The following is a 12,185-nucleotide window of genomic DNA, read 5'->3' on the forward strand; positions in this document are numbered from 1 at the left end:
TTTGTATAGAAAAGGGAAGAGATAAGGATTATTGTAAATTGTCTAGAAAACAGAATGTTCTGTTATAGTCTTGCCCCGCCATGTATTAAGTGTGATCACACAAAAGGCAGCACCCATTTTGGCACTTTTTATACTTGGCACTTAGCACTTAATAAATGCTTATTCAGGGGCAGCTAGGCAGCACAGTGGCTAGAGCATTGGCCCTGGAGTCAGGAGGACCTGAATTTAAATCCAGCCCCAGACACTTGACCCTGGGCAAGTCACTTAACCCTGATTGCCTCAAAAAGAAGATGCTTATTCATTCATCCACTGTATTGATGATATAGAACATACACATAATTGGTCCTGGCTTCTAAAGAACCTCCTAAGGTGACATGACATGCATATTTTATATACATAATATAAACAGATTATTTTTTGGTTTTAATTTTTCACCTCTTTTTAAAAAAATACTTTATTTGTCCCCTTTTAAAATTGAGTTACTTCAAGTGTATATAGTTGGGAAGAACAACTGTATGTGGAGGATTTGGGGGTCAAGGTTTGCTTAGATCTTGACCTGCTTTTATTTTTACCCCTAATTCTTGACCCAGATTCTTTCTATGGTTTCTAAATCTTGCCTGATGGTCCCAGTCAGTATTAAAGTCTGTGTGTGCTTCCTGATGTCTGGCTTAAACCATGAATCAATATTTGAGTTTTATCTAGTTCAGGGACCTTGTTGCTTTGGAACTCCTGTAATGCACTGGGTTGTGATAGTTTCAAGGTCTAAACATTTGGAAACATGACTCATTTACTCAGCCTGCAGTTTTCCTGCAGGAGGTGAGATTTGAGGAAAGCCTTGATTGGGAAGCTATTTTAGGTATATGGGACAAAAGAGTGGGATAAAAGCAGGAACGTGTTGCTATCACATACGTCGTGACAGTGTGCTTTGAAACCCACTGTGAAGAAACCTAACATAATGATAATGGTAGTAGAAGAGCTGATTGAAGACTTTCCTATTTTATCTTACAGGACACTTGGTAACTCTAAGTTTCTTATTTCCTGCCTTATTTGAAAAATAAGCCTGTGCCTAAACTTTTCAGACATACAGTCTATGTTTTACATCCCTACAAGTTATACTGAGCCAAAGCATTTGAAAGAAATTGGACCATCCCTAAAACAAGACAGGCAAAAGTGTTAAAAACTGAAGGTACAACGCATACATTGGCATTGTATTTCTTCAAAGACTGATGGTGTTTATCACCTACATTTTCCTACTGTTTCTGAGTAGTGGAGAATTGATAGAAAAAAATTTTATAGTCCTAAAACTTGCCCAGGTGAATGGCACATCATCTGAGCTATCATGTGGTAGCCTTCCCATATGGTTCTGGTCTTCATTGTTTCCTCAATATTACTGTTTCCGTAGGATATTTTCACTTTTTTTTAAAACTTCCTATCTCTTCCACATCACCTGCCAATTCTTTGTTGTAGTCAAGATTAAATCCAAAACAGTAATAGCCTTTATTATTATTTCATCTCCCAGAATGGAAAGTCAGGAATCTCTCAGGTACTCTGCTTGGAGTAAAAATAGATTCCCAGAAGACAGCCAGATCGTTAAAGCCCTTTGTGCCTACTATAGCTTAACCTCTTGGACAGTTTTATAATCTATATTAGAAAAGTGTCACTCATGTTTTCTGTGGCTGGGTAGTCCTACAGTATTTTCACACGTCATTATTGTAGGATTAGAGCTAGTAGGGACTGCAGAACTCATCCTAGTTCAACCCCCTCATTTAACAGATGAAAAAACTGAGGGGCAGGGAGGTTGTGTTTTGCCTAAGGTCTAACAGATGTTAAGCATCAGAAGTGAGACTTGAAACTGATTCTGGAGGGCAGTGTCCCTTCTACCATGCCACAATGTACTATTCCATGTTTCCCATCATGCTTTCTCTCTCAGGCTTGTCTCTTTAGGTCAGTGCCTTCTTTAGAAACAATGTTACTCCTTCTATTCCTATCTTAAATTTTTTTAAAGCAAAATATACCTTTTATTTTGCTATATTTATTTTAAAGTCATCTTGATCAGGCTGTCAGTTCTTTTGCTAAATGCATTATTCTCCATATTGGTGATCTATATTCCATTCTTTTATCAGGAACCATTATGACATCCTAGGCCAAATAATCTTCTTTGACACCATTTATGTAGTCAGCTGTTCACTTCCCATGTCATTCTTTCTCTCTCACTTCTTACCTGGGACTTAAAAAGGTAAAAATGCTGCCTGCTTCCCTACATCATTCTGGTTTTTTATGTAGGAATTCCAAGGAAGGAAGGAAGGAAGGAGAGAAACAAGCATTTAATAAGCCCTTACTCTGTTCTAGGAACTGTGATAAGCATTGGGGATACAAGCCAAAAGAAAGTCACCAAAGATTGTTTTTGTATTTTTTCCTGATGATATCAGGTTTTTCCTACACAAATCAGAGGAAGCAGGTATTGTTTGGTGAATTTGAGGGATCTTGGCAAGGTCTCTGCCACATTTTGGATATGCACCTGTGACTAGTAAAACTAAATGTGTGCTCCCCATATTCCTGTCCCAAGTGTAGGGAAAACTAGCTAGGGTTTACTTATAAATTAAAAGCTTTAGCACCAGTTTTGGGCATTAAGCATTTATTAAAGCATACTAGGTATTAGTAAAAAGAGAACACCTGGGTCAGAAAGATAGGAAAGCCTAGCTAGGATCTATGGGAAAGAGAAGAGAAAAAGAGCCACCTTCACCCACAAGTCTCAGGCCAAAAAAAGAGGAAGTTCCTGTGCCTGTCAGCGGAAGCTACCTGCGGGTTGGAAGAGAGGCGTGCCTATACATTGCTCCAAGCTAATTGGCTGGTAGCATTCAAGTCCATTGATTCACTGGACTTGAGGGGGTCCCATGTTGAGGTCAAAGTCCACCGTCTCTGAGAACACAAACTCTTCAGTCAGGCAGGTGTGGTTTCAATCAAGTCAACTTCAAGTACATTAATCAGCAAAGTCAGTCAATTCTCATTCAATCCAGTCAGTCCAAATCAATCCCAGCTGGGGCTTTTGGTAGTTGGCAAAGCCCATTATTTTCTCACACACCCAAGGAGGGCAGTACACCTCCTTGTCAGCCATGTGCAGCTGTTTCTAAATGTCTTGAAGGTGGGGTGATGCGTCTGTTTCTCCTGGGGGAGGTAACAGGATTTCTCCCACTTTCCAGTATTTCTTTAGTGTGGTCTATCCCTTAGGACAGGGCTTCTTCAGAATGCTTATAAACACCTTTTCATAAGGAGAATCTAAATCGATTGTAGAGTTCCAAGGTTTATTTTCTTTTGTCTTCACACTCATGTCCTTCCCCATAACCATTCTTTTTTATTGACCAGAATCAGAACCAGAATAACGTTTTTCCTAGGTCATAAAGCCAGCCTTCAGAAGATAAACAAAGCTTAGTCAACTGCATTGTTTCATAACAGAGTTTGGACCTAAGATCTATGCACTCTCTCCTCTCCTTTTGCTCTTTCCACCCCCTGCCTGCTTCTCTCAGCACCTTCCATTCTTTGGTATCTGTAGGACTTGGCTTTTATAGCGTTAGCCAACCAATGAGAACACATCTGTCTTCTTGTCAGTTAATTAATAGGCTGTTTGAGACTTTTCCTGAAGCTTCTTTGAAATTGCTTATATCTACTTTGTATGGATTTCATATCTCCTTATATGTGTATGTGGTTTTCCCCTTGGTAGATTATAAATTGTTTAAGGGCAGAGAGGGCTTCATTTTTGCTTTGTGATCCTAGTACTTGGAATATGGTACATGCTTAATAAATACTTGTTGATTGATTAATATTTTTAAACTTTGCGTTTTCAGCTGTTCTTAGTGGTCCAAGATTTCCAAGGCTTCCATGTTGCTAGGTACTCAAGGATGCCTATAGATTTCTGTGTTTCAGATAGTGGAGGTTTTACCATTTTAGTACAAAGGATGGTAAAATCAGTTTTTATTTGCAAGGGTTCTTAACTTTGGATCTGGGAACTTTTTTCCTCAAATAATAAAGTGGGAAAATAATAACTACAATAATAGCAACTACAAAATTTGCCTCATAGGGTTGTTGTGAGGATCAAATGACATCATAAATGGAAAACACTGAAAAATATAAAGCACTGTAGAAATGTCATAGTTTTTATTATTATAATAAATAGTAAAAATAATGGTATTCACCTTGGCTGTGATGAGAACTTGAAATGCTTGTAAAACATTAGCCCTTGGTAAAATACTTTTATATTTTAAAAATATTTATGATCATTCTTTCTGAGAGACCCCTTGTGAACATGGTAACTTGATGTTTCCATCTTGACTCAGATGGGAAGGGTGTTTATGTAATAACGTTTTTCAGTGGTGTTGCTCTGTATTTTAATTATCTGCTCTCATTTACCCCCTTATTTACACTTAGGGCTCTGTAGAGGTCAGGGATGATTCTCCCAGCTTGATTGGGACTCAGAGATAGGTGGCCTTCCTGGAAGATGCAGTAAGCAAGTGCTGTAAAAAGGACCAGATCTAGAAACCAAGACTTCCAGGCTAGAACTTGTAGTCATTTTGTCCTTGCCACTGAGTGCTTTGGGCTTTATTGATTGGGATAAACTATAGCATTTACATGTGAAAAAGAGTGAGCTCTTTCTATCCAGCATGGAGATGGATGTGCCAATTCCCAGGTATCCTGTGGGATGATCATACTTAAAATACTTTGGGTCTCTCATCTTCTCTTCTTTCCCGCACAGCTTCCCGAGCAGCCTGTGACCTGTGGAAGGAGAGTGGGGATGTGTCAGACAGTGGCAGCAGCACCACCAGTGGGCACTGGAGTGGGGGCAGTGGCATCTCCACCCCATCTCCTCCCCACCCTCAAGCAAGCCCCAAATATTCAGGTGAGGCCTTTGGCTCACCGAAAGCTGACAATGGCTTTGAGACGGACCCTGATCCTTTCCTGATGGACGAGCCAGCCCCACGAAAGAGAAAGGTATTGTGGGTGTGTGGGTGTGTGGGTGTGTGGGTGTGTGTGTGGGTGTGTGTGGGTGTGAGAGAGAGACAGTCCTTCTTTGATTTCCAAAAAATAAATCTTGTTTAACTTTTCCATTATTTTATTTTTCTATCCCTTTCTGCTTAAAATTTTATTTATTTTTAGCATTCAAAAAAAATTTTGAGTTCAGAATTCTCTTGCTCCCTCCCTTAGCCACTGAGAAGACAGAAAGTGTGATATCAATTACACATGTGAAATCACCCAAAACATATTTTATCCCCTTTTCCTTTAATGCCAAAGTTTCCTTAGCCTCACAGACTTCCTAGAACCCTCATCACCCTCTTTTCAGAGCCTTCATTTTATCTTTATCTATAGTGTCCTGCTCTTAAAGGCAATGATGGATTGTTTTTTTATTTTATATCCCCAGTGCCTATAAAGGTGTTTAATACATGCTTATTGATTGGTTTGTAGTCTTCATACTAATCTCTGCCTTATTGCTTATACTCCTACATAGAGATTTCTAGTGGTTTTTTTTCTCCTCTTGGCACCAACCATTGCACAAGCCTCTATGTTGTACCTAGGGCCCAGAGTCCAAGCTTTACAGTGAGCCTTGTTTATGACCCTAAAGAAGCCAGTCTTGAAAATGGAGGGGTGAATCTGCACCTTGTTGCACTCTCTTTTAGGTAGGACAGGGAGTATAAGGAAAAGGAGTGTCCCCTAATGCCTAGGGTTTATTTTGTCCCCAGAACTCAGTGAAGGTGATGTACAAGTGTCTGTGGCCAAACTGTGGCAAAGTCCTGCGCTCCATTGTGGGTATCAAGAGGCATGTCAAGACCCTCCACCTGGGGTAAGTCATGGGGCAGGTTCCAGGCCTTACCTTGGTCCTCATCTCTCAGGTGTTCTTTTTCCTACTTTGGGGTCCTTGTGATTTCTTTATAGCCTTCTGCCCCAGGAAGCTTTTGAGAAATCAGTCTATCTACCTTCTCTCTCCTTCCCAATGCATGCCAAGACTGGTAAAAAAAAACAGAACCAAAACCTCCCTCTGATTCCTGGTGCCGCTTCTTGGAGATTGTCAAAAGCTATTTCCTTCAGTCCTGATGGGGAAACAAGAGGATTTGCTGACCATATACCTGTATTGTTTGTGCATCCAGGGACCTCTCATGGATGTCTTTTTCTTTCCCTGCTGAATTAATAGTTATTTTAGCGGTCCCACTTTCTGAGTAGAAGGAGAAGAATTGCTTAAGTTTGATAGCTCATGACAGTTCTTTGCTGGCTTTTTCTGAGGAAAACTAAGACTGTCAATTCTGGAAACTGCCACCACAGAGGGCTGGCCCAGGCTTGATAGAGCTCCTGAGAGAAGAAATGCTGACACAAGAAGAGGCTGCCCAGGGTGGTTATTTAATGGAGTCAGATGTAGCCTACAACAAAGAGAGGGGGCATTTGTATCTTTCAGAAAGGGGGAAATTCCCCAAGTATTAGGGAAAACAGGCCCTCTCTGATTGCTCCTTTAGACTACAAACTCCTTGAGAGCAGGGGCTGTTTTTGTTTAGGTCTGTGCCTGGCATACGGGTATCAGCACTTGTTGACTTGCCTGACTCGACTAAAGGCTAGAGTAGCTGTCTGCTATTTTAACTTGAATCCTTCTGATCCCTTCCCTTCCTTCTTCCAATAGGGACAGTGTGGACTCTGACCAGTGGAAACGGGAAGAGGATTTCTACTACACAGAGGTGCAGATGAAGGAGGAAGCAGCTGCTGTGGCAGTTGCTCCTTCCACTGCTGAGACAGTTCCCGTCCAGAATCTGGCCAGCCCACCCCTTGCCATCCTACCACCACCCCTGCCCCAGGCAGAGTCCTTAGTCCTGGAACACCCTGTCTTGGAACCTTACTTGCCCACTGGTGCTCTCAGCAAATCGGCCCCTGGCTCGTTTTGGCACATTCAAGCCGACCATGCATATCAGGTATGGAGATACAGAGGCTTGGAGTGTTCCTGGGTTGCCTTGAGTGGTCCTGGGCACCTGGGAACCTGGTGAATCTTTAGGCATTCTGTTTTTGTTTTTGTTTTTTTTTAAGTGAGGCAATTGGGGTTAAGTGACTTGCCCAGGGTCACACAGCCAGTAAGTGTTAAGTGTCTGAGACAGGATTTGAACTCAGGTATTCCTGACTCCAGGGCTGGTGCTTTATCCACTGCGCCACCTAGCCGCCCCATCTTTAGGCATTCTGATATAGAGTCTGGTTGACTTAAGGGTTGACCCTTTAGCCAGAACAATTCAAATTAGTCTATTTTCAAGGAACCAAGATTGGACTGGGCCCCTGTGGAAGAGAAATGTCCTCACCACTGGGATTTATGTAACAGGTAACATAAAACAGTGAATGTAGTCAGGATCCCAGGGCAAATCTCTCTTCTTCTCATTCCATCTACATATACAGTAAGCACTCCATAATGCCAGTTGATTGTCTGACTCGGGGAAAAGTTGTAGACTTTGTCTAAACAACCGCTGTAAAGTATGTGGAAGATACGCAAAGGAGGAATGTTTCCCGAGGTGGTCATGTTGGATGTGTTAATATTATCTTGTTTGTTCCTTAGCTATCCTAGTGATAGATACATGGTGGGGAGGCCGTAGGTACAAGCTAGAATTCAAGAAAGAAAAAAGATGTATTAGCTTATTAGAATATGTAAATACATATAAACATTCCACCTTCCACATGGCTGCCAGAGTGATGGTCCTAACGGAGTCACCATGTCATCACTTATTCAAATCTCTTCAATGACTCCCTCCTTGTTGCTTTTATGATAATATACACATTTCCCAGTCTGGTATTTAAAACTTTCCTTAGTCTGGCTGCCTCCTTTCCCAGCTATTTTATTAATATTCCTCCTCTTCATGCACTCTCTGTGTCAGTGAAGCTGGTCTGTTAGCTGTTCCCTATCCACAGTCTTTCATCTCTTGCCTGCTTTTATTTGCCCATACGGTCCCTCATGTCCTCCTTCCATCCACGATCTTAGATTCCTTCAAAGCACAGATCATATCACCTCCTACAGGATGTATTTCCTGAACTCTCCCTATTAGTAACAGCTTCTCCCTCCGTCTGTCCATGTAGAATGTTAGGTTGAGGATAGGGATGGTCTCTTTTTTGTCTTTGTACCCCAACAGTGCCTTGCTCTTAGTAAGAGCCTAGTGAATGCTTTAGTATTTTAATTGTTTTTTTTTTTTAATTTTTAAAAATGTCTGTTGCTTTTGTGGATAGAACACTAGCCCTGGAGTCAGGAGGACCTGAGTTCAAATCTAACCTCAGACACTCGACACTTACTAGCTGTGTGACCCTGGGCAAGTCACTTAACCCCAATTGCCTCATCAAAAAACAAAGCAAAACAAAAAAAGCTCGAAACCTTCATGGTTCTGAGAAAATGTATTTTGTTTTTGTGCATCACTATAATTTCCCTCAGTATACCTCTGCCTGTTCCTTCCAAAGAGCCATCCCATATGGCAAATAGTATATTTTAAAGACCAAAATAGAAAAAAAAAAAGGGAAAGGGGGCAGCTAGGTGGTGCAGTGGATAAAGCACCGGCCCTGGATTCAGGAGGACCTGAGTTCAAATCTGACCTCAGACACTTGATACTTACTAGCTGTGTGACCCTGGGCAAGTCACTTAACCCTCATTGCCCCACCAACCCCTGCCCCCCCCAAACAAAACAAAAACAAATTTAAAAAGAAGGAAAAAGAAGAGGGAAAAGCTTAGCATAACTGATCCAGTACATTTTGAAAATCTAAAAATATGTGCAGTGTAAAACACCAAATAATTCTCACCTCTGCAAAAGGGGTGGAGTAGGATTACCTTCTTATTGAGCCATGCTTCTTCATCTGTTTTTTGGGTTTTTTGGGTTTTGGGTTTTGGTTTTTTTTTTTGGGCGGCAATGAGGGTTAAGTGACTTGCTCAGGGTCACACAGCTAGTAAGTGTCACATGTCTTAGGTCCTCCTGAATCCAGGGTTGGTGCTTTATCCACTGTGCCATCTAGCTGCCCAAACCATGCTTATTCTTGATAATTTTGCAGCATTAATTTTTAATTATTTTGTAGTGGCTTTTTTCATTTGTATTGCTGTAGTTACTGTGTATATTGGTCTCTTGGCTCTGCTTCTTCACTTTGCATCAGTTCATAGAGATCTTTCAATGCTTCTATATTCATCACACACATCTTTTCTTACAGCGTGGGAATACTTCGTTGCATTCATATGCCACAATTTGTTTATCCATTCCCCAAATTAATGGGCATTGACTTTGTTTCCCATTCTTAGCTATCACATAAAAAATGCTGCTATAGATATTTTGGTGTATATGGGGACTTCCTTCTTCTCAATGTCCTCTTTAGGATGTAAGCCTCAGAGTGGACTCCCTTGGTCAATGGAATAAGTGCTTGTTGAATTGAGCAAGGTATTTCTGATAACCAGGAGAATCAGAAGCCTGAAGAGACAAATAATATTTGTGTTTTGAGGATGGTTTTGCTTTCTGAAAACAACCAGAAGTCACGGGAACCAAGTTTGATGACTAAGATGAGTGATGTCCTTTAGTGACTGTTGTGGAGATTGAGACTGATTTCCTCATCTGTCAATCAGAAGTTCCCTATTAAGCACCAGCTATGTGCTAAGCACTAGGGATGTATATACAGTGAAGGAAACAATACGTATTCACAAGGAGCCTGTATTCTCACGTGAGCTATAAGCTGGTGTTGAAGTTACTTTGCAAAGAAGAGCTGTGAGCAGTGTGGTTTGAGCAGTGGCCTGCATTGAGCCATTCCTGGATCAATGGGTAACTAAGCAGCTAAGTGGCCCAATAGATAGAGCTCTGGACCTGGAGTTAGGAAGACCTGAATTCAGATCTGGCCTCAGATGCTTACTAGCTGTGACAAACCACTTAACCTTTGTCTTCCTCTGTTTCATCAACTATAAAGTGGGGATAATCCTAGCATCCTCCCTCTCAGGTTGTTTAGGAGATGAAATGAAAGCTCAGCATAGTACCTGCTACATAGTAGGTGCTTAATAAATCCCTTCCTCTCTCTGTGTCTCTGTCTAGTTAAAAGAACACTGGTGTTGCAGTCAGCACATCTAAGTGTGTTTATGGCCCCAGAATCCAGCTAACTGTGTGATTGTGGTCAAGTCACTTCTCCTTCAGAGCCTTATTCATTCCTTCTAAAATGGATGTCATACTTGGGCTATGGTGTGGAAGTTAACCCCAAGGAGCTCTAGACACATGATTTGTCAGTAATGATTGGAGAGGGGGAGGCTGTTCAGTTGTAGTTCTAATTTTTTTTTTTTTGCAGGCAATGGGGGTTATGTGACTTGTCCAGGGTCACACAGCTAGTAAGTGTCAAGTGTCTGAGGCCAGATTTAAACTCAGGTACTCCTGAATCCAGGGCCAGTGCTTTAACCACTGTGCCATCTAGCTGCCTCTGTAGTTCTATTTTTTTAAGAATTACATTACTTTGTCAGACCTTGCACCTCCATCTTGCTTGTAATATGGAAATTGGTTGAAAATAGCTGGTTTTATTTATTTATTTATTTTTTAGTGAGGCAATTGGGGTTAAGTGACTTGCCCAGGGTCACACAGCTAGTAAGTATTAAGTATATGAGGCCGGATTTGAACTCAGGTACTCCTGACTCCAGGGCCGGTGCTCTATCCACTGCGCCACCTAGCTGCCCCAAACATTTTCTTTTTTTCTTTTCTTTTTTTTTTTTTGTGTGTGGGGCAATTGGAGTTAAATGACTTGCCTAGGGTCACACAGCTAGTAAGTGTTAAGTGTCTGAGGCTGGATTTGAACTCAGGTCCTCCTGACTCCAGGGCCAGTGCTTTATCCACTGTGCCACCTAGCAGCCCCGAAAATAGCTGGTTTTAAAAGCTTCTCAAGATCTAACTTTTGCTAGATTAATTTGATTATTATATATATTTAACTTGATTATAATAATATCCATTTTATTTTTTTTCCTCTTCTCTCAGGCACTACCATCAATCCAGATCCCAGTATCTCCACACATATATACCAGCATTAGCTGGGCTGCTGCCACTTCTACTATCCCATCCCTCTCTCCGGTAAGTCCTCCTGTGGTTCTAAGGCAACTTTCAGATATCTGGAATATGTAAGAAAGGGAGGAGATGTCTCAGGCACAGATAGCACTGCTCCTTGCTTAGAAGCAAACATGAGGTCCTAGAAAGATCACCCTGTCTCTCTGCCCAGTATCCATCCCCAGTGGAGCCAGAGACTATAAGGGTTTATTGTTGAGAAAATGTTTGGATTAGATTTGGGATCAGAGAACTTCTTTGGTCCCAGATGACATGAGTGGACCTAACTGGGTCGCTGACACACAAAAGGTTAAGAGCTGGTTTAAAGGACTGTGCCACCCTTTTCACTCACCCCATGCTCATTTCCACAAAATTCTGTTCTAGATGGTCCCTGTTCATCTTGACTACCCTTATTAGATGCTCTTGTTTGCACTACACAGCATGGTTTCAATATTGCTTTTTGTCTTCCTTTTTCTTGTGCACAGGTCCGGAGCAGGTCACTAAGCTTCAGTGAACCCCAGCAGCCACCACCTACGCTGAAATCCCACCTGATTGTCACATCACCACCCCGATCCCAGAGCAGCACCAGGTAAGACTCCTCGAGTGACTCGCCCTTATTTCCTGTCATCTCAGCTTTGGGAAGATTTTAGTATAGGTGGACTCACAGAAACAAAATCAGTGGTAGCCATTCCTCTGGAGTACCCCACCCATGGAAAACTTAATGGTGGGAGATTTCCCCATGCCCACACCCATCTTCCAGCTCCCCAGTTTAGTAGCTGCCCAGCAGGGATGGAATTTCTCAGCCCTCTGCGTTTGAACCATCCCATTGTCTGGTCTTTATTTGTACTGCCTTTCCCTTGGCCAGTCCCACAGTGGGTCAGTCAGTGAATCAGTGGGCATTTCTTAAGTGCTCAGCTATGTATGCTATGTTAGACACTAGGAATACAAATGCAAAGAATCAAACATCAAACTCTTCTTGTGGAACTTACATTCAAAAACACAAAAATGTGTACAGTGTTAATATTAAAATAAATGAAAACAAATATATCCAAAGGAGTTAAATAAAAAGTAGTTTGTGAGTCAAATCATCTGGAATTTATTGGGAAGAGCATTTACTAGCAATTGAGTGATTAAGAAAGGGTTCATGCA

The 12,185-nt window shown here is 41.5% G+C and overlaps 1 protein-coding gene across 3 annotated transcripts in view; it reads left to right on the forward strand.

Annotated features, from left to right (window-relative positions):
* Positions 1 to 12,185, forward strand: part of ZNF395 (zinc finger protein 395) — a 77,455-nt gene that overhangs the window by 61,084 nt on the left and 4,186 nt on the right. For all 3 annotated transcript variants that reach the window (XM_043987190.1, XM_043987192.1, XM_043987189.1), the window contains exons 5-9: positions 4,748 to 4,983; positions 5,730 to 5,830; positions 6,656 to 6,941; positions 10,974 to 11,066; positions 11,522 to 11,625. In XM_043987190.1, coding sequence (XP_043843125.1) covers positions 4,748 to 4,983; positions 5,730 to 5,830; positions 6,656 to 6,941; positions 10,974 to 11,066; positions 11,522 to 11,625 — 820 coding nt within the window. The remainder of the gene's footprint in view (positions 1 to 4,747; positions 4,984 to 5,729; positions 5,831 to 6,655; positions 6,942 to 10,973; positions 11,067 to 11,521; positions 11,626 to 12,185) is intronic.

The sequence above is a fragment of the Dromiciops gliroides genome, chromosome 2, assembly GCF_019393635.1.
Source record: "Dromiciops gliroides isolate mDroGli1 chromosome 2, mDroGli1.pri, whole genome shotgun sequence".
Taxonomy (NCBI): Eukaryota; Metazoa; Chordata; class Mammalia; order Microbiotheria; family Microbiotheriidae; genus Dromiciops; species Dromiciops gliroides.